Below are 27,303 nucleotides of genomic sequence, written 5' to 3' on the forward strand. Positions count from 1 at the left end.
AGGCCAGCGATGCTCTTCCAAGTAAAAGCAATCCCAGAAGCTAAATAGAAGCTTGATTGCTTTTACATGTGGCAGAAGGGAAGATGAAGTACCGTAGTTTGTCACCATTCAAAGAGCATGCGCAGTTTTAAAGCGTGCCATGTTAGGTATTTACTCGGCGTAACAATTTTTTATATTTTACCATGCAATCGGGTATTGTGTTGTGTTTTTGTGCATTAAAACACATTAAAGTTAGGGATGCCCCAAAATGTATCAGCCGAAAACAGTGCTATTGGCATTTGGCCAGTAGGAAAAAAGGTGCCGATAATGGCCACCGAAAACGTGCAATTTTACGTTTAGGGTGCAGTTTTCATAGGACATGTGAATAAAAAAAAAACCCGCATAAAAACGCAACATGTGCATTTTTGATGAGTTTTCATTGCATTTCAGGCCTGGTTCACACCAATGCAGTTTGCGTTTTGCTGTGCGTTTTTTTTATATTGCCGATTGCGTTTTGTCCATTTTGCAGTGCATTTTGAGTATTTGCATGCACTTTTTTTAATGGGTTTTTTTTTTTTTAGCTAACTTGTTGCTGGGCAGATTAAAAATGCAAAACACATCAAAAGCGCAACACATGTGTTTTTAATGCATTTTCAATGCATTTCAGGCCTGGTTAAAAAAATTGTTGATGTGAACGTGTCCCATAGGAAACCATGTTAAATGGACTGTAGTGCGTTTCTGCAAAAAGCCCTAAAAAACACACATTGGTGTGAATCAGCCCTCAGTGGGGAGGTGCGTTTTAAGCAGGATTTTTACCACTACAAGCGAAGCGCAACAGACCAGTGTGAAGACATACATTAAATTTAAAGGGGTGCATTTTTCTTGAGCTTTTGTGCTTTTTTTTTTTTTTTTTTAAACACAAAAGCACTTCAAAAACTACTGAATGTGAAAGAAACCTATTGGCAGAAAAGTGCTGAAAACAAATTCATATTCATTTAAACTCCTATTAAATAAAAAGTTGAATATATACAATTATATCTACTTCTACTCTGAAAACAAAACACAGCCTGACAATCACTAATAGGGCTCGTTCACATTTGACTTTATTTCTAACTCTTGCTTTAGTAAATAAACCCCTAAGTGCCCGGTCAGACCAGAGCGATTTCAGATGCGATTTACGAATTGAAATTACACCTGAAATCGCATCTAATGAATGTGAATGGCAGTGTCTTAACATGCACAATTTCTAAAGTAGTTCTTGCATTACTTTTTCTTCAGTTTTGTTGCGATTTCACATACAGTATCTCACAGAAGTGAGTACACCCCTAAGTGAAAATGTCCAAATTGGGCCCAGTTAGCCATTTTCCCTCCCCAATGTCATGTGACAAGTTCTCAGGTGGGAATGGGGAGCAGGTGTGTTAAATTTGGTGTTATCACTCTCACACTGGTCAGTAGAAGTTCAACATGACACCTCATGACAAAGAACTCTCTGAGGATCTGAAAAAAAGAATTTTTGCTCTACATATAGATGGCCTAGGCTATAAGAAGATTTCCAAGACCCTGAAACTGAGCTGCAGCATGGTGGCCAAGACCATACAGTGGAAACAGGACAGGTTCCACTCAGAACAGGCCTCGCCATGGTCGACCAAAGAAGTTCAGTGTACGTGCTCAGCGTCATATCCAGAGGTTGTCTTTGGGAAATAGAAGTATGAGTGCTACCAGCATTGCTGCAGAGGATGAAGGAGTGAGGGTGGGAGGGGGGGGGGGGGGGGGGTCAGCCTGACAGTGCTCAGACCATACACCGCACACTGCATTAAATTGATCTGCATGGCTGTCATCCCAGGAGGAAGCCTCTTTTAAACATGATGCACAAGAAAGCCTGCAAACACTTTGCTGAAGACAAGCAGACTAAGGACATGGATTACTGGAACCATGTCCTGTGGTCTGATGAGACCAATATAAACTAATTTGGCTCAGATGGTGTCAAGCGTGTGTGGTGGCAACCAGGTGAGGAGTACAAAGGCAAGTGTGTCTTGCCTACAGTCAAGCATGGCGGTGGGAGTGTCATGATCTGGGGCTGCATGAGTGCTGCCAGTACTGGGGAGCTACAGTTCATTGAGGGAACCATGAATACCAACATGTACTGTGACATACTGTAGCAGAGCATGATCCCCTCCCTTCGGAGACTAGGCCGCAGGGCAGTATTCCAACATAATGACCCCAAACACACCTCCAAGACAACTACTGCCTTGCTAAAGAAGCTGAGGGTAAAGGTGATGGACTGGCCAAGCATGTCTCCAGACCTAAACCCTATTGAGCATCTGTGGGGCATCCTGAAATTGAAAGTGGAGGAGTGCAAGGTCTCTAACATCCACCAGCTCCGTGATGTCGTCATGGAGGAATGGAAGAGGACTCCAGTGGCAACCTGTGAAGCTCTGGTGAACTCCATGCCCAAGACGGTTAAGGCAGTGCTGGAAAATAATGGTGGCCACACAAAATATTGACACTTTGGGCCCAATTTGGATATTTCCACTCAGGGGTGTACTCACTTTTATTTCCAGCAGTTTAGCCATTAATGGCTGTGTGTTGAGTTATTTTGAGGGGACAGCAAATTTACACTGTTATACAATCTGTACACTCACTACTTTACATTGTAGCAAAGTGTCATTTATTCAGTGTTGTCACATGAAAAGATAATAAAATATTTACAAAAATGTTAGGGGTGTACTAACTTCTGTGAGATACTGTACATAGAATATAATGAAAATCGCACTGCAAAGTCATTGAAAATCTTCACGAGTAGCAATAGTCTTCGGAAATCACGCTGAAACTGCACACAAATAGCACAATTTTAAATCACAGGGGTGTAACTGGTGGCTAACTGTACAGAATTTAGCATCATCAGACTTCCAGGCCACCTGCAGCTGCCCCAAACTTACGGTGCCTTTGAAAAGTATTTATACCCCTTAAAATTTAACATTTTGTCATGTTACAACCAAAAAAGGTAAATGTATTTTATTAGGATTTTATGTGATAGACCAAAACAAAGTGGCACATAATTATGAAGTGGAAGGAAAATGATAAATAGTTTTCAAAATTTTTTACAAATAAATATGTGAAATGTGTGGCATGCATTTGTATTCAGCCCCCTGAAGTAAATACATTGAAGAACCACCTTTCGCTGCAATTACAGCTGCAAGTCTTTTTTGGGGATGTATTTACCAGATCTGTACATCTAGGAGAGTGAAATCTTTGCCCATTCTTCTTTGCAAAATAGCTCAATATCTGTCAGATTGGATGGAGAGAGTCTAAACAGCAATTTTCAAGTCTTGCCACATATTCTCAATTGGATTTAAGTCTGGACTTTGAGGATGTGGGATTGGGATGTGCGTGTTGGGACTGGGATGTGTGGATTGTTTGGCTAAAGTGGGCATTACCCTCTACTTTTCGTTTAGAGTTTTATTATGTATGATTTATATATATTTCATAGAGAATATGGTTGTCTCCTTTGGTAGAGAGTATTCGAAGCCGCCAGCCATGGATACCAGCAGGGAGACTGGGCTACATATTGTCCAGTCTGTCCCGAAGAGGTGGAGCTGAGGTTGTAGCGGCTGGCAGAGCTCCCATATGCCGCTGTAGGCCGTGGTTGGTGTTGTGGAGCTAGGATGTGGGCTGGAGTGTGGACGCGCATGCGCGCTTGGATTGCGGGGATGATTCACTTCCACCCTGTGTTTGATTGGGGCGGATGTGACATAAGGTGCAGGATGACATGTCCAGCAGGCGATGACATTTTGAGCACCCTGCTGGACCATACTAGCTGTTTAAGTCATAGTGTTTGGAGCTATTACATGGCTGGCTGACTATTAAGCTGAGGCAGTTGGAGGTGAGAGACGCATAGTTTGATAATAAACGGAGAAGAGGTAATAGGAGATTTCTGAGCATGGTTTTGTTTTTACACTTTACATGGTTTTGTTTTTACACTTTAGGGGATACTGGAGCAGTAGTTATACTATATGTATGGAAGTGAGCATGGACTGACAAAAAAAACCCTGAGGCTGGGTATCTGACCTGAAAGTGCACCTTCTCCAGCTTTCTGATGTTGGGAGCGTTGGGCATGTGTTTGGATAGGGAGTGCTGGCATTTAATGAGTCCTAAGAGATGGGCATTGCTGTACTGAAGTGATTCTGATTGTTTGTGTATTATGTCTAGATAATACAAGCTGCTTTATGGAAAAAATTACCTGAGTGCAATCACCTGTACGCGAATTGTTCTGTTTTTGTCGATTGATCAAGTAAGTGGATGTTGCTGCTCGTTAATTGGGACTGCCCACCCCTTTTGTTGCTGCTCTCTAATTGGGCCTGCCCCACCCACTTCCCCCCCTTCTCCTCCTTTCATCTTTTGTGGTCTCCTATTTTTCAGGATACCATAATATTTCTGATATCAGAATGAATAATGGATATGGTTGCCCACCTAAGACCATGTTGCTGATTCCCTGTGTGTGCTGATGCCCTGCATCCCCATCTGTGGCAGTATGTGAGCTAACAGAACAGTTTTCAATGTTAATGGTTTTTCTGGAAATTTGCACGATTAATGCTTCACATATGTATATATTCTTCTAGTTAAGGCAATTGATCTCTGCCTCCAAGTTCCATGGTCCTGAAGAAGCGAACAAGAGAAACGCGTCGACCTTTTGGGAGCCATAATGCAATAGAGAACATTGTTGATACACTTGGACTGGTTAGCCATGTATTTTTCTTAAACATTTTTATGATGTACAAAAAAATAAGCAATTTTACAAATGCAAATCTGTCCTACCCTGTACCAGTAAAGTCCCATAATGTTTTTTAACCACCTCCCAACCGTGCTATAGCCGAAAGACAGCTACAGCGTGGTTGTCCAGTTCTGGGAGGGCGTCCATGGATGTCCTCCAAGAACGCACCCCCACCCGGCACTGTTAGTGATACGCTGTGCCCTACGGACGCACCAGATCACGTGATACGCTGTGCCCTACGGAAGCACCAGATCACGTGATACGCTGTGCCCTACGGAAGCACCAGATCACGTGATACGCTGTGCCCTACGGAAGCACCAGATCACGTGATACGCTGTGCCCTACGGACGCACCAGATCACGTGATACGCTGTGCCCTACGGACGCACCAGATCACGTGATTCGGTAAAAGGCCAATCACAGCGTCCTTTTACCACATGATCAGCTGTGTCCAATGACACAGCAGATCACAAAGTAAATACAGTTGCCGGTTATCGGCTTCACTTTTCTCACACTAAAGTAAAGTCCCATAATGTTTTTTTAACCGCCTCCCAACCGCGCTATAGCCGAAAGATAGCTACAGTGTGGTTGTCCAGTTTTGGGAGGGCGTCCATGGATGTCCTTCCAGAACACGCCCCCACCCAGTGCGGTCAGTGATTCGCTGTGTCCTACGGACACAGCTGATCACGAGATTAGGGAAAAGGCCAATCAAAGTGGCCTTTTACCGCGTGATCAGCTGTGTCCAATGACACAGCATATCACAAAGTACAGTTGTCGGTTATCGCTGCACTTTCCTCACGCTGTCACAGCGTGAGGAAAGTGCTGCCGATAACCAGCAAATGTGACAGTGCATTGATTATCAGTGCCGCCCGTCAGTGCTGCATATCAGTGCCTCCTCACTGCCCACCAGTGCCACCTCATCAGTGCTACCTATCAGTGCTGCCTCATCAATGCACATCAGTGAAGGAGAAAAAAAATTACCTGTTTGCAAAACAGAAACAAAGAAAACTTTTTTTTTTTTCAAATGTTTTGCTATTTTTTTGTTCATAGTGCAAAAAATAAAAACCCAGTGGGAGTAAATACCACCAAAAGAAGGCTCTATTTGTGTGAATAAAATGATAAAGATTTCATATGGGTACAGTGTTGCATGACTGTGCAATTGTCATTCAAACTGCAACAGAGCTGAAAGCTGAAAATTGGCCTGGGCAGGAAGGAGGTGAAAGTGCCCAGTAGGCAATTGGTTAAGGGTCTTTTTATAGGACTGGACCATTCTAACACCTGAATATGCTTTGATCTAAACCATTCCATTGTAGCTCTGGCTATATGTTTACAGTTGTTGTCCTTCTGGAAGGTGAATCTCCACCCCAGTCTCAAGTCTTTTGCAGACTCTAACAGGTTTTCTTCTAAGATTGCCCTGTATTTGACTCTATCCGTCTTCCCATCAACTCTGACCAGCTTCCCTGTTCCTGCTGAAGAAAAGCATCCCCACAACATGATGCTGTCACAACCAGGTTTCATGGTGGGATGGTGTGTTCAGGGTGACGTGCAGTGTTAGTTTTCCACCACACAGTTTTGCTTTTAGGCCAAAAAGTTCAATTTCGGTCTCATCTGACCAGAGCTTGTTCTTCCACATGTTAGCTGTGCCTACCACATGACTTCTCACAAACTGCAAACGGGACTTCTTATGGCTTTCTTTGAACAATGGTTTTCTTTTTGCCACTCTTCCATAAAGGCCAGATTTATGGAGTGCACGACTAATAGTTGTCCTGTGGACAGATTCTCTCACCTGAGCTGTGGATCTCTGCAGCTCCGCAAGGGTTACCATGGACCTCTTGGCTGCTTCTCTGAATAATGCTCTCCTAGCCCAGCCTGTCAGTATAGGTGGACGGCCATGTCTTGGTAGGTATGCAGTTGTGCCATACTTTCCATTTTCGGATGATGAATTGAACAGTGCTCTGAGAGATGTTCAAAGATATTTTTTTTATAACCTAACCCTGCTTTAAACGTTTCCACAACTTTATCCCTGACCTGTCTGGTGTGTTCCTTGTCCTTCATGATGCTATTTGTTCACTAATGTTCTCCAACAAACCTCTGAGGGCTTCACAAATCAGCTGTATTAATACTGAGATTAAGTTAAACACAGGTAGACTCTATTTACGAATTAGATGACTTCTGAAGGCAGTTGTTAGGGGTATCAAGAGTAAAAGGGGGCTGAATACAAATGCACACCACACTTTAAAGATATTTGTAAAACTTTTTGAAAACCATTTATCATTTTCCTTCCACTTCACAATTAGGTGCCACTTTGTGTTGATCACATAAAATCCCAATAAAATACATTTACATATTTGGTTATAACATGACAAAATGTGGAAAATTTCAAGGAGTATGAATACCTTTTCAAGACACTGTGGGGTTTATTTACTAAAGCTGGAGAGTCCAAAATCAGACTCCCTTCTGCATAGAAACCAATCAGCTTCTAACCTCAGCTTGTTCAATGAAGCTTTGGCAATGAAACCTGGAAGCTGATTGGTTTCTATGCAGAAGTGAGTCCGATTTTGCACTCTCCAGCTTTAGTAAATAAACCCCTGTACGTCAACACTGTGTTTCTGCTGCAAGTCCACAGAGGGTAGCCTGGAAGTCTCCCAATCACTGAGATGACATAAGAGCAGGGGGGCACAGAGGGTGGCCTGGAAGAGCCCCAATTTCTGAGATGACATAGGGTCAAAGTGTGGAGGGTGGCCTGGAAGTCTCCCAATCAATGCGATGACACAAGTGAAGGGGAAGAGGAGGGTGTCCTGGAAGTCTCCCAATCACAGATGACATAGGGGAAGGGGGCATTAAAGTCCCCCAATCATTAAGATGACATAAGGGTTGGGAAGAGGAGGGTTGTCTGGAAGTCTCCCAATCATAAGGGCAGAGGGCACAAAGGGTAGCCTGGTGGAAGTCTCCCAATCACTGAGATGACATGGGGACAGAGAGCACAAACGGTGGCCTGGAAGTCTCTCAATCACTGAGATGACATAGTGACAGGGGGGCACAGAGGGTGGCCCGGAAGTCTCCCAATCACTGAGATGACGTAAGGGAAAGGGAAGAGGAAGGTGGCCTGGAGGTCTCCCAATCACTGAGATGACATAGGGGCAGGGGGCACACAGGATAGCCTGGTGGAAGTCTCCCAATCACTGAGATGACCTGGAGGCACAGAGGGTGGCCTGGAAGTCTCCGAATCACTGCGATGACACAGGGGAAAGGGAAGAGGAGGGTGGCCTGAAGTCTCCGAATCACTGAGATGACATAAAGGCAGGGGCACACAGGGTAGCCTGGTTGAAGTCTCCCAATCACCGAGATGACATGAGGGAAAGGGAAGAGGAGGGTGGCCTGGAGTTCTCCCAATTACTGAAATGACATAGGGGCAGAGGGCACACAGGATAGCCTGGTAGAAGTCTCCCAATCACAAAGATGGCATGGTGGCACAGAGGGTGGCCTGGAAGTCTCCCAATCACTGCGATGACACAGGGGAAAGGGAAGAGGGTGGCCTGGATGTCTCCCAATCACTGAGATGACATAAGGGCAGGGGGACACAGAGGGTGGCCTGGAAGTCTCCCAATCACTGAGGTGACATAAGGGCAGGGGGGACACAGAGGGTGGCCTGGAAGTCTCCCAATCACTGAGGTGACATAAGGGCAGGGGGACACAGAGAGTGGCCTGGAAGTCTCCCAATCACTGAGGTGACATAAGGGCAGGGGGACACAGAGAGTGGCCTGGATGTCTCCCAATCACTGAGATGACATAAGGGCAGGGGGGACACAGAGGGTGGCCTGGAAGTCTCCCAATCACTGAGGTGACATAAGGGCAGGGGGGACACAGAGAGTGGCCTGGAAGTCTCCCAATCACTGAAGTGACATAAGGGCACCAAGAGTGGCCTGGAAGTCTCCTAACAAGTCAATGAGGTGACAGCTGTAATAACACATACTGCAGAAACAATTGAGCACTGTCTGTGACACTTCTTTTATTTGCACCAACATACAATTTTTCAGGACAAGCTGTCAGGGTGCCCCCCCTTTCCTCAAGGTTTAAGCAGTACTAATATACGTTTTAGCAGAATGTTAGCAAGACAATCTCCAATCACACAAACAAAAGAACACAACAAAGGTAATGAAGGTTGGATAGGTGGTGAGATAAGGCAGGGAGAGGCCTAGGGAATTGGAGGGGGGGGGTCACAGAGGGTAGGGTATCAGAATTGGAAGGGGGGGGTCACAGAGGATAGGGTATCAGAATAATTGGAGGGGGGGGGGTCACAGGGGGTAGGGTATCAGAATAATTGGAAGGGGGGGGGGGTTAGAGGGTAGGGTATCAGAATTGGAAGGGGGGGTCAGAGGGTAGGGTATCAGAATAATTGGAGATTAGTACAGATAAAACAGCCCCTATCACGGACAGCACTCCATTGTTTATCTACAAGTCCGTGTACCCGCCAGGCAACAAGCATTTCCCATGGCTTCCACCAGCTGTGAGCGGTTTCCAAGGAGATGGGGAGCAGCATGCAGGGTCGGGGAGAGTCACACTGGAAACAGTTGGTAGTGGGGAGAGCAGAGCTCATACTCTGGGCACCGCTCGGTCACTTACATGGGTTCCAAGGTCTTAGAGAGCCAGTTCTTTAGCGCCTCGAAGTCCTCTATTATCATGTTCGTGCCTCTCCTGGGGTCGGAGAGCGGAGGGAGGACTACAACACACAAGCCGCTGCTTTGCTCGCTTCCTATCCCGGATACACGGCCTGCTGTACAATGGACGTACTGAAGGGCTCTGTCGCTAACTCCGCTGTGCTCAGCCTAACGATACCGTATTCCAACTAAACCATTGAAGAACCTCAAGCTGTAAGATGGCGACCACCATCAACCTCGACACCACATTACGTCTACGTCAGCACGTATGTCCACGCCGGCGCATGATCATCACCGGAGCCCAGTGTACGGCGTCTGGTAAACTCTATAGGAAAGGTTCCGGGGTGTGCTCCTAATAGCAGTGCGGCACAGGAGGGTGTCTTGCGGGGTTGTGATATCATGTACAGTTGGGCCCCCCGTGATATAAAGCGGCTGTACTATTGGGGTACTAATGTTATTAAGCGGCTGTACTATTGGGGTACTAATATAAAGCGGCTGTACTATTGGGGTACTAATGTTATAAAGAAGTTGTACTATTGGGGTACTAATATAAAGCAGCTGTACTATTGGGGTACTAATAAGCGGCACTGTACTATTATAGTACTAATATAAAGCGGGGGTACTAATGTTATTAAGCGGCTGTACTATTGGGGTACTAATATAAAGCGGCTGTACTATTGGGGTACTAATATAAAGCGGCTGTACTATTGGGGGTTCTAATATCATAAAGCGGCTGTACTATTGGGGGTTCCAATATAAAGCAGCTGCACTATTGGGGTACTAATATAAAGCGGCTGTACTATTGGGGGTACTAATATAAAGCGGCTGTACTATTGAGGTACTAATATTATAAAGCAGCTGTACTATTGGGGTTCTGATATTATAAAGCAGCTGGACAGTTGGGGCCCCCATGATATAGAGCAACTCTACTGTTGGGGTACTAATAATACACTGCTCAAACAATGAAAGGAACACTTTGACAACACATAAATATGCTAGATAACTATAATGATCTGGACTGGGTAATGTGTTAAGAACATAAAGATGCCCCATCGTTTGATGGAAATGAAAATTATCAACCTACAGAGGACTGAATTTAAAGACACCCCAAAAATCAAAGTGAAAAAATGATACAGCAGGCTAGTCCATTTTGCTGAAATTTCATTGCAACAACTCAAAATGGTACTCAGTAGTTTGTATGGCCCCCACGTACTTGTATGCATGTCTGACAATGTCTGGGCATGCTCCTAATGAGACGAAGGATGGTGTCCTGGGGTATTTCCTCCCAGATCTGGACCAGAGTATCACTGAGCTCCTAGATAGTGTGAGGTGCAACCAGGCGGTGTTGGATGGACCGAAACATGATATCCCAGAGGTGTTCTATTGGATTTAGATCAGGCGAGTGTGGGGGCCATTCAATGGTATCAATTCCTTCATCCTCCAGAAACTGCCTGCATACTCTGTCCACATGAGGCCAGGCATTGTCGTGCACCAGGAGGAACCCAGGACCCACTGTACCAGTGTAGGGTATGACAATGGGTCCAAGAATTTCATCCCGATACCTAATGGCAGTCAGGGTGCCATTCTCTAGCCTGTAGAGGTCTGTGCGTCCCTCCATGGATATTCCTCCCCAGACCATCACTAACTCACCACCAAAACGGTCATGCTGAACAATGTCACAGGCAGCATAACATTCTCCACAGCTTCTCCAGACCCTTTCAGGTCTGTCACATGTGCTCAGGGTGAACCTGCTCTCATCTGAGAAAAGCACAGGGCACCAGTGGTGGACCTGCCAGTTCTGGTGTTCAATGGCAAATGCCAATCGAGCTCTATGGTGACGGGCAGTGAGCACAGGGCCAATTAGAAGACATTGGGCCCTCAGGCCACCCTCATGAAGTCTGTTTCTGTTTATTTGGTCAGGGACATTCACACCAGTGGCCTGCTGGAGGTCATTTTATAGTGCTCTGGCAGTGCTCATCCTGTTCCTCCTTGCACAAAGGAGCAGCTATCGGTCCTGCTAATTGGTTAAGGACCTTTTACAGCCCTGTCCAGCTCTTAGAGTAACTGCCTGTCTCCTGGAATCTCCTCCATGCTCTTGAGACTGCTGGGAGATACAGCAAACCTTCTGGCAATGGCACGTATTCATGTGCCATCCTGGAGAAGTTGGACTGCCTGTGCATCCTCTGTAGGGTACAGGTGTCACTTCATGCTACCAGTAGTGACACTGACCCTAGCCAAATGCAAAACTAGTGAAAAACAGAAAAGATGAGTAGGGAAACAAATGTCAGTGGCCTCCACCTGTAAAACCATTCCTGTTTTGGGGGGTCATCTCTTTGTTGCCAATCTAGTGCATCTGTTGTTAATTTCATTAACACCAAAGTAGCTGAAATTGATTAACAACTCCCTCTGCTACTTAACTAACCAGATCAATATCCCAGGGGTTTATTTGACTTGATGCTATACTTTGATTAAAAAGTGTTCCTTTCATTTTTTTTGAGCAGTGTATAAAGCAGCTTGACAGTTGTAGGTACCCATTATATAAAGTTAGGGCACCCATGATATAGAACAGCTGCACTATTGAGGTACTGATAATATAAAGCAGATGTACGGTTGGGCTACCCATGCTAGGGACACAAGGCTAACCAAGTGTCCCCATGGGACTTGTAAGCCCCTACAACCAACACCTCCTTTCCTACCTGTATGGTCTTCCATGGTCTACAGCTTTAATTGAATTAGCAGGTACATAAGCTTTTTGCTGGCTTTCTCGGTTTATTTTTTCAGGTCCTGGGACATCTCCCTTCCCTCACTTTGTCGCGGCTCTAACTTTAGTGGGGTAATGTACCTGGTGGTTGGCATGGTTATTTGGTGCTCGAGTCCCAATAGACTGAGCAGGGTAATGTGGCCCTGCAGGTGTGGGTGAACAATGTTTATGGTAGTACCTGGTGGTTGGTACAGTTATTTGGTGCTCGAGTCCTTAAAGACTGAACAGGTGATTTGGTTAAAAATATAATGGTGGTATTGGTCTATGTGCTTAATTTTAAAAGGTATGGTACAGCAAAGATTAAAGGTTCTCATATTTGTTTTACAACCCCAAAAAAGGGGCCACAGCCATATTTTTCCACACTTCCATTTTCATGGTTTTCTTAACTATCATAATTGGCCAGATGGTTATGGTAGGGTGGAATCAGGGTGGTTGTTTGTGGGGTTGTGCAGTTCCATGATGTAAAACAGCTGGACAGTTGGGGCACCCATGATATAAAGCAACAAGAAATTTTAGGGTACCCATGATATAAAGCAGCTAGATGGTTGTGATAGCCATGATATAAAGCAGCTGGACAGTTGTAGGTACCCATGATATAAAGCAGCTAGGAAGTTGTGGTACCCAGTATGTAAAGCAGCTGGACAGTTGTGGGTACCAATGCAGAGCTCTCTACAGTCCCTAATTTGGAACCAAATCCCTCAGTCCCTCCTTCCTGTTAAGTATTTCTTTTTTTTTTGGCTGATGTACAGACCCATATGAAAATGTATTGTTTAAACTTTAAAGTATTATGCTGCAATAAACCTTTCTTACAACCTTGAAATGCCAGTATAAAGGAAAGGTGCTTTTTCTGTATATCTCATCATTGCGTGAAGAAGGGAGCCATCTATTGGGCATTCACTGCTATCACATCCTTTTTATATTTTTATCAGTAAAGAACAGGAAGTGTCTCGTTTGTTAAAATATAGATTTTCCAGCTACCACTGCAGTTCTATCTTAGTTTCCAGAAGAACACACCAGTGAAGGCCTCCTTTCTCCCTTTGATACACGTATGTTTGAAAGTTCATTCATTGCTTGTTAAAGTCATATATACTGTATCTAGATCTTATTTTAATGTATTTAATGTGATTTGAAGGTAGCTGTTTACAAGATATGCATTCACTGTATGCATTTGTAAGACACATATAGAAGCATATTGTAACTTCAGTTTATGTGATTGTTTTGCAGTTTTACAGAACTATTCACAGAAGTAAATTCAGTTTTAGACTGAAACACAACACTGCTTCTCTCAGTTTTGTTAGATAGTTGTCAGCTGTTAGTAGGACAGCATGGTAAAAAAGCATATGTATAAAGGCAAAGGCAAGGGAGTTTCAACGTAAAAAAGCATTTGTATACAGGTGAAGATAAAGGAGCTTCACATTAAAAAAAACATGCTTATAACAAGCTAAGATAATGGAGCATAATTTGAAAGTGAAAGAATCCACATTAAAACTGTACTTAGGACTTTAATTCATACATCGTGGATCCAGATAGGAGTTTGGACATTCCTCATCAAACTGCAGAGACCAGGTCTCACATGTCTGACTTCAGATATTCAGTACATTCTAGCAGATTATCAGCCAGCTCTGCAGGCCTCAGAGTAAGAGAAAAGGCAGAAGCAGCGCAAGCAGAAGCCTTATACACTAAAAAAGTTGATGAGGCAGAAAGCAGAGGCAGAAGCCACCTCCTTAAGGCAAAAAAACAAGTTGGAAGCCACCCACTTGAGGCAGAAAACCGAGCTGGAATCCAACTCCTTGAGGCAAAAGCAGAACTAGAAGCCAGGATGCATGTGCTGCAGAATGAAAGGGCAACAGCATCAGCAGAAGATGTGGTAAATGAAACTCCAATTGGCTCAGAAAGAGATTTGCTCCAAGATCTTGAGGAAACAGCAACTCACGATTTAGTGCAAAGGATACAGGAATATGTAAAGAACCTAGATTGTAAGCTCTAACAAGCAGGGCCCTCTGTTTCCTCTTGTACCAAATTGTATTGTAACTGTAATGTCTACCTTAATTTTATAAAGCGCTTTGCAAACTGTTGGCACTATATAAATCCTGTATAATAATAACAAAGAACCATGTTCTAGACCAAGTTATGACAAAGTATGTTTCTATCAAGCCTATCTTCAACACGACACCATGGTTTCCTGACTTGACATACCAACAGCCAAGTATGCCTGAACTGCTTTCCGATTTTCACATTAACTCTGACACTGTCCCCAGCACCAAAGGTACACTTTCAAGAAAGCAAAGACGATGTTAACCCTCAGTATCCATCACACAACATGGGTTATCATGTATCCTCCTTCGGAAATGGCCCATTAGGATCCTTAGGGACAACTGCTCTAGCAAAGCACCTAATTTAGCAAGAGTTAGTGAGCAGTAGGCTACTAACATTTGATGATCGCCCCCAGAACTATTGGACATGGAAGAAATAATTCCATGTAATCATCAGAGATCTCAGTCTTGCAGCTAGAGAGGAGCTGGATCTGCTAACAAAGTGGCTCGGACCAGAGTCCTCTCAACAGTCCAAGAGAATCAGGTCCGTACACATTCATGATCCAGCTGCTGGGGTTAAAATGGTATGGCAGATATTAAAGGATTATTATGACAGCTCTACAGCTACCAAGAATGCTCTGTAGAAGAAACTGGAAGGCTTCCCTAAAATCTCTAACAAAGACAACCTAAAGTTAATCACTTCAGCGCCAGTAGGTTTTTCCATGTTCCTGACAAGGCCATTTTTTGTTCTTATTCGGCACTGCGCTATTTCAACTGGTAACTGCGCGGTCATACAACGCTGTATCCAAACAAAATTTATGTTTTTTTTACACAAATAGAACTTTCTTTTGGTGGTATTTGATCACCACTGGGTTTATTATTTTTTTGTGATATAAATGAAAAAAGGCAGAAAATTGTGAAAAAAAAAATTCCTGACAGACTCCATAGCAGCATACATATGGCATAGCCCCACCCTCTCCTCTCCTGTAGGACCCCACTCCAATAAATCTTTACTCCTTGCCAGAGGACATGTTCCTTTTTTGAAATATAGTAACTTGGTGCTGCGCTAATAATTATTCCTTTGTAATTAAAATAAGCAGAAAAACATCACAAAAAGAGCATATAAATCTCAAAAATAAATATAGAATAGAATACACATGAAAATAATATAGAACCGTGGAACCCCCAAAGTACTAGATCTAGAGTGTTACCTACATGCACATTAAATAGGTGACTAATGGATATCAAATTATATATAAAAAGATGTATAGAATAGAATACACATGAATGTGCAAAATCATATATGATGGTGCAACCCCCAAAATATATCTAAGGTGTAACCTAAGTACCCTAAATTGGTGATTTATAAGTGACAATCCTTAATAAGTGCCAAATGAGTGATAAAATAAAATCCCACCCTTACTGTGCTAAATTGCACAAATGACTAGTGATGTAGAAAATATATCTACAGGTACAGGGGAAACTCAAAAAATTAGAATATCGTGCAAAAGTTCATTTATTTCAGTAATGTAACTTAAAAGGTGAAATTAACATATGAGATAGACTCATTACATGCAAAGCAAGATAGTTCAAGCCGTGATTTGTCATAATTGTGATGATTATGGCTTACAAATCATGAAAACCCCAAATCCACAATCTCAGAAAATTAGAATATTGTGAAAAGGGGCAATATTCTAGGCTCAAAGTGTCCCACTCTAATCAGCTAATTAAGCCATAACACCTGCAAAGGGTTCCTGAGCCTTTAAATGGTCTCTCAGTCTGGTTCAGTAGGAATCACAATCATGGGAAAGACTGCTGACCTGACAGTTGTGCAGAAAACCATCATTGACACCATCCATAAGGAGGGAAAGCCTCAAAAGGTAATTGCAAAAGAAGTTGGAAATATTTTTTAATTTTAAAACTGCTACTGTCATACAGTTCAGCAATACGTTTCATATCATTACCTCGTATATACAAATCATACCGTCATTAATAAATATCTTATTTACAAGGAGGTGAAATACGTTTTCCAAGAAGTCTTTCACAGCGGCCTGCCACATAAATTGGCGTTTTTACAGCCCTTGTTCCTGGTTAAGGCCGCCATGGAGCTGGAAATATAATTAAATAGGAACCTGTTGCTGTCATGGTTTATCTTTGCATTTCATATTATTAGCTGGTATAAGTAAGTCATACCATCATGAACAAATAACTTGCTTATCTATAATGAAAGAAGTCTGCCAAGAAATCATACACAGCGCCCTGCCACACAAATGGGCGTTTTTACAGCCCTTATTTCTGGCTAAGGTTGCTGTGTATTCTCACAAATACTTTGTTCAGAATATGCGAACCAAAAATCTACCTAGGCCAAGGCAGAGCATGTAAGTCTTTAGATGTCTGCAGCCCTATTTCAAAAACAGAGAGTTCAAAATCTAAGGGAGTGAAAGGATAGACAGACAAGCAGAGTAAACACCACAAGGGGCAGTGTTGGCACCTTTAAGGAGGCTGGAAGTGCAAACCCCTCCATAAACGGGCACTCCTTTCTGACCCAACCCTGCTCCTCTCAAGATACCGCACCTTCACCAGCTCACCGAAAGTGTCTCAACCACCTCCTGGACTGGCAGGATTTTGCTCCTAGTGGACAGCAGACAGCGTGCGTGCCAAATGTAGAAAAGCATGACTACGCTAACTAAATAAAGTGTGGACAACTCAAAACCTTCCTTCACTCTGAAGTTACCGTACACCCGCTCAGGAAGAGACAGAGAGGAGAGGCGGAGATAGCCAATGGCATCCCCTACCCCCCTGTGAACCTCTGCATTGAAAGGGCACTGGACCAAAAAGTGGTCCATGGTCTCCAGTGTTCCCCCACATTCCCGGCCGAGGACAGCCTCTGTCCTCTAGGTTTCTGTACTTTAGGTTCGCACGGACATAAAGTCTTCCATGGAAAGACGTCCATGCGAGATTCCAAAATTTTGGTGGAATTCTAGAAGAATTCAGGAGAGGTAGCCCCTCTCTGAGGACACTGGGCAGTCTCTCAAGACCAGTGGCTTCAAAATGTCCGAGGACATGATCCTCTGGTATAGCTCTCGCCGACCAGTGGACCCTACCTCCAGAGAAGTTATCCGCCACTGTCTCAGTACCTTTGAAGTCTGTGGGATATAGGATGGGAGGTACCGATGTGCTCTTCTCAGATCACCAGGCCTACCTCCCGCTTCCCACTCATTCAAGAACAGCAGTAGCCAGCCCTTGCACGATCATTCCCACAGAGAGGGCTCGTCCTTAAAAATGGACTGTAAGTTGTATTTAATTAAAATGGTAGTGTAGAACACTACTGGGTGGACCATGTCCAACCCACCTAGCTCTCTCCGTAGATACGTGACCTCCCTCTTGATCAGATTGTGTGTGTTTCCCCACAGTAGCAGGAAGAACAGACTAGAGATCCGTGCATAGAGAGAGGCTGGCATAAGACATACGTAGCTGACAAACAAAAATTCAGGCAGCAGGTAAGTTTTGACAAGGCTCACCCTTTCCCTTAAGGACAGCTTCCAGCCTTTCCAACGCTGACACTTTCCAGGTGGCATCCTCCAGTCTGCACTCCCAATTTCGTTTGGGGTAATCCCCAGGGCCGAAAAGGATGTCAAGGATTTTAATTTCCGGCTGAGGCTTGGGGAACACGTCCGGAAGGGGAAATTCCTCACCCTCCTTCCCCATCCAAAAAGCTTCACTCTTGTTCCAGTTCACTAGTGAATCGGATGCCTCGGAGTAGTCCCGAATCTGAAGCTCCACAAATTGGGCTTCCTCCCCACTTGACACTACTACCGAGACGTCATCTGCGTAAGCCACCGCTCTCACCACCGGACTCGGACAGCCACCGGGACCCATCGAGACCCCCCCTCAAACGACCGCAGTCAAGCCTTCGGATGAAGGGGTCAACCGCAAAAACATATAGAAGCGGGCTCAAGGGGCACCCCTGTCTGACACCGGAGCCCACAGGGAAAGAGGGGCCCACCCAGCCATTGACAAGAGGGAAGCTCACCACCTCCCTGTACAAAGCACGGAGCCAATTGATGAACCGCCTCGGCAGACCGTATCTCACCAGGAGAAGCCTCAGGTAATCGTGGCTTACCCTGTCAAAAGCCTGCGCCTGATCCAAAGTCAGCAGGTACTGTCCATCTTCTCCAGCCCTGCACCTTTCCACAGCCTCCCAGACACAAAGGACAGCACTAAAGGTGCCTCGGCCAGGAATTGCACAGTGCTGCGCCGTAGACAGTACCCCGTCAGCCACGGCTGACAGACGTACAAAAAGTATCTTAGCCAGCACCTTTCTATCTGTTGAGAAGGGCGATGGGACGCCAATTCTCCACCACAGACGGATCTTTCCCCTTTGACAAAAGAATCAGGGCCAACCTTCTCATTGAGGGAGGCAGCAGGCCCTTGGCCAAACATGCATTAAAGACCTCCGTCAAGTGAGAAGCCAACAGACTCTTGAAGGTTTTGTAAAATTCGGCCGAGAGCCCATCAGGTCCTGGCGTCTTTTTGCATGACAATGAGTCGATGGCCTGCTCTACTTCCGCCGCTGAAATCCTTTCGGTCAAAGAGTCAGGAAAGTCCGACACCGCCGGCAGCGGGGTCTCGTCAAGGAAATGTCTGCCTTTCTCCATGTCTAAGCGCTTCCGCTCCAGGATGCCTGAAAAGTGGTCTCTGACCACACCCAGAATTCCCGGCTTGGACCGAACCAGGACTCCTGAAGTGTCAATCGGGCCATGTATAACCTTCGAACTCGTCGCCTCACCGCAGTTCTTGTAAGGATCCGGGGAGTTAAACTTCCCGTAGTCCCTTCAAGAACAAGAGAGGCGAGAAGTGCTGTCTCAAAGCACATTAATAGAAAGTTATGGGGAAGGGAAAAGTGTGGAAGAAAAAGGTGCACAAGCAGCAGGGATGACCACAGCCTGGAGAGGATTGTCAGGAAAAGGCCATTCAAAAGTGTTGGGGACTTTCAGAAGGAGTGGACTGAGGCTGGAGTCAGTGCATCCTGAGCCACCCCACACAGACGGATCCTGGGCATGGGCTTCAAATGTCGTATTCCTCTTGTCAAGCCGCTGCTGAACAACAAACAACGTAAGAAGCGTCTTACCTGGGCTAAAGAAACACAGACCTGGTCTGTTGCTCAGTGGTCCAAAGTCCTCTTTTCTGATGAGAGCAACTTTTGCATCTCATTTGGAAACCAAGGACCCAGAGTATGGAGGAAGAATGGAGAGACACACACTGCAAGATGCTTGAAGTCCAGTGTGAAGTTTCTACAGTCTGTGTTGATTTGGGGAGCCATGTCATCTGCTGGTGTTGGTCCACTGTGCTTCATTAAGTCCAGGGTCCATGCAGCCGTCTACCAGGAGATGTTGGAGCACTTCATGCTTCCTTCCACAGACGAGCTTTATGGGGATGCTGACTTCATTTTCCAGCAGGACTTGGCACCTGCCCACACTGCCAAAAGTACCAAAACCTGGTTCATCGACTGTGGGATTACTGTGCTTGATTGGCCATCAAACTCGCCTGATCTGAACCCCATAGAGGATCTTTGGGACATTGCCAAGAGAAAGATGATAGACGTGAGACCGAACAATGCAGAAGAGCTGAAGACGGCTATTGAAGCATCCTGGTCTTCCATAACACCTCAGCAGTGCTACAGGCTGATCGCTTCCATGCCACGCCGCATTGAGGCAGTAATTGCTGCAAAGGGGCCCAAACCAAGTACTGAGTACATATGCATGCTTATACTTTTCAGAGGTCCGATATTGTTCTATGTACAATCCTTGTTTTATTGATTGCATGTAATATTCTAATTTTCTGTGATTGTGGATTTGGGGTTTTCATGAGCTGTAAGCCATAATCATCACAATTATGACAAATCATGACTTGAACTGTCTTGCTTTGCATGTAACGAGTCTATCTCATATATTAGTTTCACCTTTTAAGTTAAGTTACAGAAATAAATTAACTTTTGCACGATATTCTAATTTTTCGAGTTTCACCTGTATATTCCGTGCCAAACTGGTAATTGCCAAGAAAACTACCCAACAAAAACATTTATAGTGCTCATAAGTTAAGAAAAAAATTTGAAAAAGTGGTTAATCGTGAAAAACCACAAAGCTAGTATAACACAACCTAATCGAAAATGCAACATCCAAATGCCTCAGATAAATGACTAATAAAAGAAAAAATGTGACCCCTAATTGGGGATAAAGTGAAAATTAGTGGCTAAGTGACACCAATAGAATCTTTGTATGTAGTGAAGCGTTTATAAGCCACACAGCCTATAAATATAAAAAACAGGAAAGACAAACTGCTTAACGTGACCCCAAATACGGGGATAAAAATTGGAAATAAGTGATATATACGTGATTCCTTGACAAAAAAAAACAAAAATTATATCCAATTTGTAGAGCGAATCTCATCCAAAATAAATTTAAAACCAAAACCACCTAAATGGTGGAGGTGTTTTGTAGTCCTTCGTGGATATACGTTTATGAACTGTTAAACATAGGGTATCCCGCACTGAGTGAAATGCCCCTTCACCTCCATGAAGCGACCCACAGGTGTACTTTACATTGATGTCTATTGGAGTCCCAAGATGGGCGCCATCTTGGGACTCCAATAGACATCAATGTAAAGTACACCCACAGCATGTCGTTACACACAGAGCCTATGTAAAGCCAGTTACATGTGAGTGAGACTTGTATTACTGTAGTATTTGATAATAAAACGTTATTACACTATGGGAGCATCTTCCTTTCTTTCTCTGGCTGTATGAGGATTGGCTATTTCCCGGATATCTCTGTGGAGGCTGCTTGCGGTGCCTTTTTTCACAAGTTGAGGGGGATTGACTCTGCGTTGGACCTTGTGCCTGTGGGAAGGGGTCCAAGTTCCAGAATGGTATGGTACTATTTGAAAAAGTGCTTTGACCCTGTGGGTCGCTTCATGGAGGTGAGGGGGCATTTCACTCAGTGCGGGATTCCCTATGTCTAACAGTTCATATCAGGGGCGGACTGACAAGTCATGGGGCCCCTGTGTCCTTGCCCACACACAAACTACACTTAAAAAAGCCTAAGAAAGGTACCAGGGGCATCTCATGGGGCAGTGCCCGAGTTCCCAAATGGTCAGTCCGCCCTTGGTTCATATACAGTTGTGTCCAAAATTATTCAACCCCCAATGCTGTAAAGGGGTTTAGGGACTATAGTGTACATTTGGAATTGTATTCAGAATCAAATCCTACAAGGACGTTGTAACTACCCAAATGCAACTAAAATGACATCAATTGTTTATGTAATACAGTAGTAAATGGTTCTTATGTGGTTTCTTCATTGCCACAATTATTCAACCCCTTAAAGACTACCACTCTGAAGAACAGAGGTTCATACAGGTGCTTTCCATCAGGTATTGAAAACACCTGTGGATGTCACCGAGCAGCAATCAAGCATAATAAGCACCAATTAGGCAGCTTTAAAATGACTGTGATACTCAGCTCCTTCTAGACATTTACTGGTGTGGTTACAAACATGGTGAAGGCAAGAGAATGGTCCAGGAAGACAAGAGAAGAGGTGATTTCTCTTCACAGGAAGGGCAATGGCTATAAGAAGATTGCAAAGATGTTAAACATACCAAGAGACACCTTAGGAAGCATCATTCGCAAATTCAAGGCAAAGGGCACTGTTGAAACGCTACCTGGTCGTGGCAGAAAGAAGATGCTGACTTCGACTGCTGTGCGCTACCTGAAGCGTAGAGTGGAGAGAAGTCCCCGTGTGACTGCTGAGGAACTGAGAAAAGATTTGTCAGATGTGGGTACAGAAGTTTCAGCCCAGACAATAAGACGCACACTGCGTAATGAAGGCCTCCGTGCCAGAACTCCCAGGCGTACCCCCTTGCTGTCTCCAAAGAATAAGAAGAGTCGACTGCAGTATGCCAAAAGCCATGTGGACAAACCACAAAAGTTGTGGGATAGTGTTCTGTGGACTGATGAAACAAAATTAGAACTGTTTGGGCCCATGGATCAACGCTATGTTTGGAGGAGGAAGAACAAGGCCTATGATGAAAAGAACACCTTGCCTACTGTGAAGCATGGTGGAGGGTCAATCATGCTTTGGGGCTGTTTTGCTTCTGCAGGTACAGGGAAGCTTCAGCGTGTGCAAGGTACCATGAATTCTCTTCAGTACCAGGAGATATTGGATGGAAACGTGATGCAGTCCGTCACACACCTGAGGCTTGGGAGACGTTGGACCTTTCAACAGGACAATGATCCCAAGCATACCTCCAAGTCCACTAGAGCATGGTTGCAGAGGAAAGGCTGGAACATTTTGGAGTGGCCATCGCAGTCACCAGACTTAAATCCGATTGAGAACCTCTGGTGGGACTTAAAGAAAGCAGTTGCAGTGCGCAAGCCTAAGAATGTGACTGAACTGGAGGCCTTTGCCCATGAAGAATGGGCGAAGATACCCGTAGATCGCTGCAAGACACTTGTGTCAAGCTATGCTTCACGTTTAAAAGCTGTTATAACTGTAAAAGGATGCTGTACTAAGTACTAAGATTGAATGTCACTTGGGGGTTGAATAAAACTGATAATGCTGTGAGCACAGAAAAGACATTTGTGGTTATTTCATTATAACTGTTATGTTATATTTGTCTGACCTACAAGTGCCTCTTTAATGTAAATGTAAGCAAGATGACTGAATGATCAAAAGCAATGTCAAACTGGCCAAAACACTCAATTTCAGTGGGGGTTGAATAATTTTGGACACAACTGTACGTATATCCACTAAGGACTACAAAACACCTCCACCATTTAGGTGGTTTTGGACTTTAAGTTTATTTTGGATGAGATTCACTCTACAAATTGGATATAATTTTATATGATTTTGTTTTTTTTATGTCAAGGAATCAAGTATATATCACTTGTTTCCAATTTTTATCCTCGCATTTGGGGTCACGTTAAGCAGTTTATTTGTTTTTCCTGTTTTTTATGTTTATAGGCTGTGTGGCTTATAAACGCTTCACTACATACAAAGATTCTATTAGGGTCACTTAGCCACTAATTTTCACTTTATCCCCAATTAGGGGTCACTGCTATATGGTTCACATTTTTTCTTTTATTAGTCATTTATCTGCAGAATTTGGATGTTGCATTTTCGATTATGTTGTGTTATACTAGCTGAGTGGTTTTTCACGATTAACCACTTTTTCAAATTTTTTTCTTCACTTGTGAGCACTATAAATATTTTTTCGGGTAGTTTTCTTGGCAATTACCAGTTTGGCACGGAATATACCTGTAGGTATTTTTTCTACATTACTAGTCATTTGTGCAATTTAGCACAGTAGGGGTGGGATTTTATTTTATCACTCATTTGGCACTTATTAAGGATTGTCACTTTTAAATCACCAATTTAGGGTGTACTTAGGTTACACCTTAGAAATATTTTGGGGGTTTCACCGTCATAGATGATTTTGCCCATTCATGTGCATTCTATTCTATATATCTTTTTATATATAATTTGATATCCATTAGTCACCTATTTAATGTGCATGTAGGTAACACTCTAGATCTAGTACTCTTGGGGGTTCCACGGTTCTATATTATTTTCATGTGTATTCTATATTTTTGAGATTTATATGCTCTTTTTGTGATATTTTTCTGCTTATGTTATTCCAAAGGATTAATTATTAGCGCAGCACCAAGTTACTATATTTCAATATTGTCCATTGTGGTATGTGGTAGGGTGTTAGCGGCTATATTTAGAGGTTGACATTCTGAGAGCGAGAGGATTCCATAAATATATTCGTGTTCCTCTTTTGTCCTCCTCCTATGGACCTAGTGTGTGCAAGTCTCACCTTATTCCCGTATACAGATGGCAGTGCCTGCGACCAAGGCCTGGCAAGCCTCTCCATGAGATGTGCGGTGACGCGCTGCTTGTCAGTTCCAGGGATTCCCAGCTAATGGCGGGGTATCGGATGGGGTGCTGGTGGAGTTGTGCAGATGTGTCCCTCATCAATTCCTGTAGAAACCTTTGCTATCTTAACCCTTCTCTTTTTTATGCAACAGATTGTCTCTATGACAAAATCTCAGCCCTGTCCTGCCCCATTTTGGCCACTTCTGTCTACAACAGTTCACTGTCATCCACCATGGACACATTGGCCCCCCTCACTACACACAGAATTAAGCCCCGACCACTACAACCCTGGCAAACAGACAATACCAGATGCCTCAAAAAATGTAGCCATGCTCTTGAGCATTTAGGGCGTAAGACTAAGACCCAGCAAGACTTCAAAAATACAATTCCTGTCTCCACACTGCCAAGCAGACCTATTTCATCCATCTCATTAACACCCTCTCACGCAGTCCCCGTCAACTCTTTTCTACCTTTAACTCTACTTCGTCCTTCATTACCTCTGCCCACTAACTCACTCACTGCCCAGAAGATCACTAATCACTTAAAAAATAAGATTGATACAATTCGTGATGAGATCTCCACTGTACAGATACCTCCCTCACCCTACACTCCTCGTCCACCTGCACAACTGATACTTCCCTTGTTTAACCCAGCTACTATAGAGGAGGTTGGTAAACTTTTTCTAAAGCTTGCCTAACCACCTGTACCCTTGACTCTGTTCCCTTGCAAATACTACGGTCACCCTCTGGCTCTATCCTTCACTCTTTAACTCATATCTTCAATTTCTCCCTTTACTGTCATCTTCCCCAACTTTCTAAAACATGCGCTAGTCACCCCCATACTTAAAAAGACCTCACTGGACCCCACCAGTCTTAGCAACCTAAGACCCATCTTCTTACTTCCTTTTGCCTCCAAACTCCTTAAATGTCTAGTGTGCAAACGGCTGAGCTGCCACGTCATTGAGAATAACCTTCTCGATTCCCTTTAGTCTGAATTTCGCCCACAACACTCCACAGAAACTGGTCTCCTAAAACTCACAAACGGCTTACTAACAGCTAAAGCCAATGGTCACTATTCTGTACTCTTACACTTCGTGACTGTACTCTTCAGTGTCACTTACTTCCTCTTCTCCTACTCCTCTTACCATCGGGGTCCACCAAGGTTCTGTCCTTGGACCTCTTCTATACTCGGTCTACACTTCTTCCTTGGGTCAGCTTCCCATGGTTTCCAATACTATTTCTATGCTGATGATACACAAATCTATCTCTCTACTCCTCAGCTCACCCCATCCGTATCATTGATTTACTAACAGACATATCAGACTGGATGTCACACCACTTCCTAAAACTCAATCTATCCAAAATTGAGCTCATATTTCCTCCCCCGCGTACCTCTTCCCCTGATTTCTTGGTCAGAATCAATAGCACAACTATCAGCCCATCCACGCATTCCAGGGTACTAGGGGTAACCCTGGATTCTGAACTATCCTTTCAGGACCACATCCTTGACTACTGCAACTCCCTCCTCATTAGCTTATTATTACATAGGCTATTCCCCCTCCAGTCCATCATGAATGCTGCTGCCAGGATCATCCAACTTAGCATCCGTTCAGTATCTGCTACCCCTCTCTGCCAATCCCTCCACTGGCTTCCACTCACCCAACAAATAAAATTCAAAATACTAACAACAACTTACAAAGCCATCGACAACTCTGCCCCCAGCTACATCACCAACTTGATCTCAAAATATCAATCAAACCACTCTGCAATCCTCCAAAGACCTCCTACTCTCTCCTCCTCCCATGCTCGCCTCCAGTACTTCTCCCGAGCTTCTCCAATTCTATGGAACTCCCTACCCCAATCTGTCCAGCTATCTCCTAATCTATCCACCTTTTAGACTATCCCTGAAAACCTTTCTCTTTAAAGAAGCCTATCATTCTTCTAACTAGTAAACTGCCTTTTATTTCCTCCATCAGCTCATCCCCCACAGCTATTACTTTTTGTGTCACTCAACCGTTCCTCCTAGATTACACTGTCTAACAAGCAGGGCCCTCTGTTTCCGCTTGTACCAAATTGTATTGTAACTAATGTCTACCTTCATTCTGTAGAGCGATGTGCAAACTGTGGGTGCTATATATATCCTGTATAATAATAATAATTCCAGTGTTCCTCAGCTAATGGCAGGGTGGAAATGGGCGAGCAGAGATGGTGCCTTGAAGAGCTGGGGTCTGCTAATGGTGGGCAAGTGGCAACTTGGGCTGGATAGCCTGTTAACAGCGGGTAGCCATGTAGCGCCCTGAATGGACGAGGTGGTCTTCAATGCAGGCGGTCGTAAGAGTGCCGCGGTCAGTAAGCTGTGGGCTCCCTTGTGGCAGTGGTCTGTGTCGTTTCTGGTTTCCTCTCCTTTCTGTCCCTGGCTCTAGTGCTCGGCCTCTCATGGCAGCTGGCGTGCAGTGCTGCTCTCCAGGCCTCCGCTTCCAGGCCCATGGTCTCCACGGTGTACGTACATGAGTGAGCTGGCCTCAAAACGAGGCTTGGCTTCACGCGTGCACAGTACAGAGAGATGGAGGCACTCATGCATGCGAGCGGGCATCACGAGGAGATGCCGGGGTTCCGGGGCATGCGCGGTACAGCGGCAATGATGTCATCACTGGTGGCAGATTTAAACAGCTTTGAACTATTCCCTGTTCTGTGTTTTTCAGGTCTGATCGTCCTTTTTATGGCACACAATGACGGAAGTGCTTCCAGCTCTCGACGCCATCACTCTTCCTCCAAATCTGGATGCCACAGGTCTCCTTCCAGCTCCAGGTACCTAGGAGAAGTTCCTCCTCCAGGCATTACGTTAAGTGACACTCCAGCTGCTCCAGAAGGAAAACGTGCTGGGGGTGCAAGTCATTATGTGACTCCTGTTTTGCCCAGGCACCCGGTGAGGGAGAAAGCACCAGCCAACAGGTAGAGGCTTTGGTTAGGCGGGTGGTTCAAGAGTCCCTAAAAGAAATAGGGACTAGTCATGTCCGCAGCCTATTGGCCGGGGTGTGTTCCCCTCCCAAAGATCCCCAAGAGGGGCTGGAACCTTCTCAGCCAAGTCACCTGTCAGCCGGAGCTTCAGACAGGTAGGCGGAACGTGAGGATCCGTGTGTGGGTTTCGACTTTGCCTTGGTCTTGCCCTTA

At 44.5% G+C, this 27,303-nt stretch overlaps 1 protein-coding gene across 1 annotated transcript in view; it reads right to left on the reverse strand.

Moving 5' to 3' along the window:
- RBM26 (RNA binding motif protein 26) overlaps positions 1-9,660 on the reverse strand; it is a 106,693-nt gene extending 97,033 nt beyond the window's left edge. Inside the window, exon 1 of the mRNA XM_089680461.1 lies at positions 9,373-9,660. Coding sequence (XP_089536587.1) covers positions 9,373-9,431 — 59 coding nt within the window. The 5' untranslated portion in view covers positions 9,432-9,660. The remainder of the gene's footprint in view (positions 1-9,372) is intronic.
- Between the last annotated feature and the right edge of the window lie 17,643 nt (positions 9,661-27,303).

This window comes from Staurois parvus, unplaced genomic scaffold (assembly GCF_062004578.1).
Source record: "Staurois parvus isolate SC_StPar_1 unplaced genomic scaffold, SC_StPar_1.0 ptg000243l, whole genome shotgun sequence".
NCBI classification, from domain to species: domain Eukaryota; kingdom Metazoa; phylum Chordata; class Amphibia; order Anura; family Ranidae; genus Staurois; species Staurois parvus.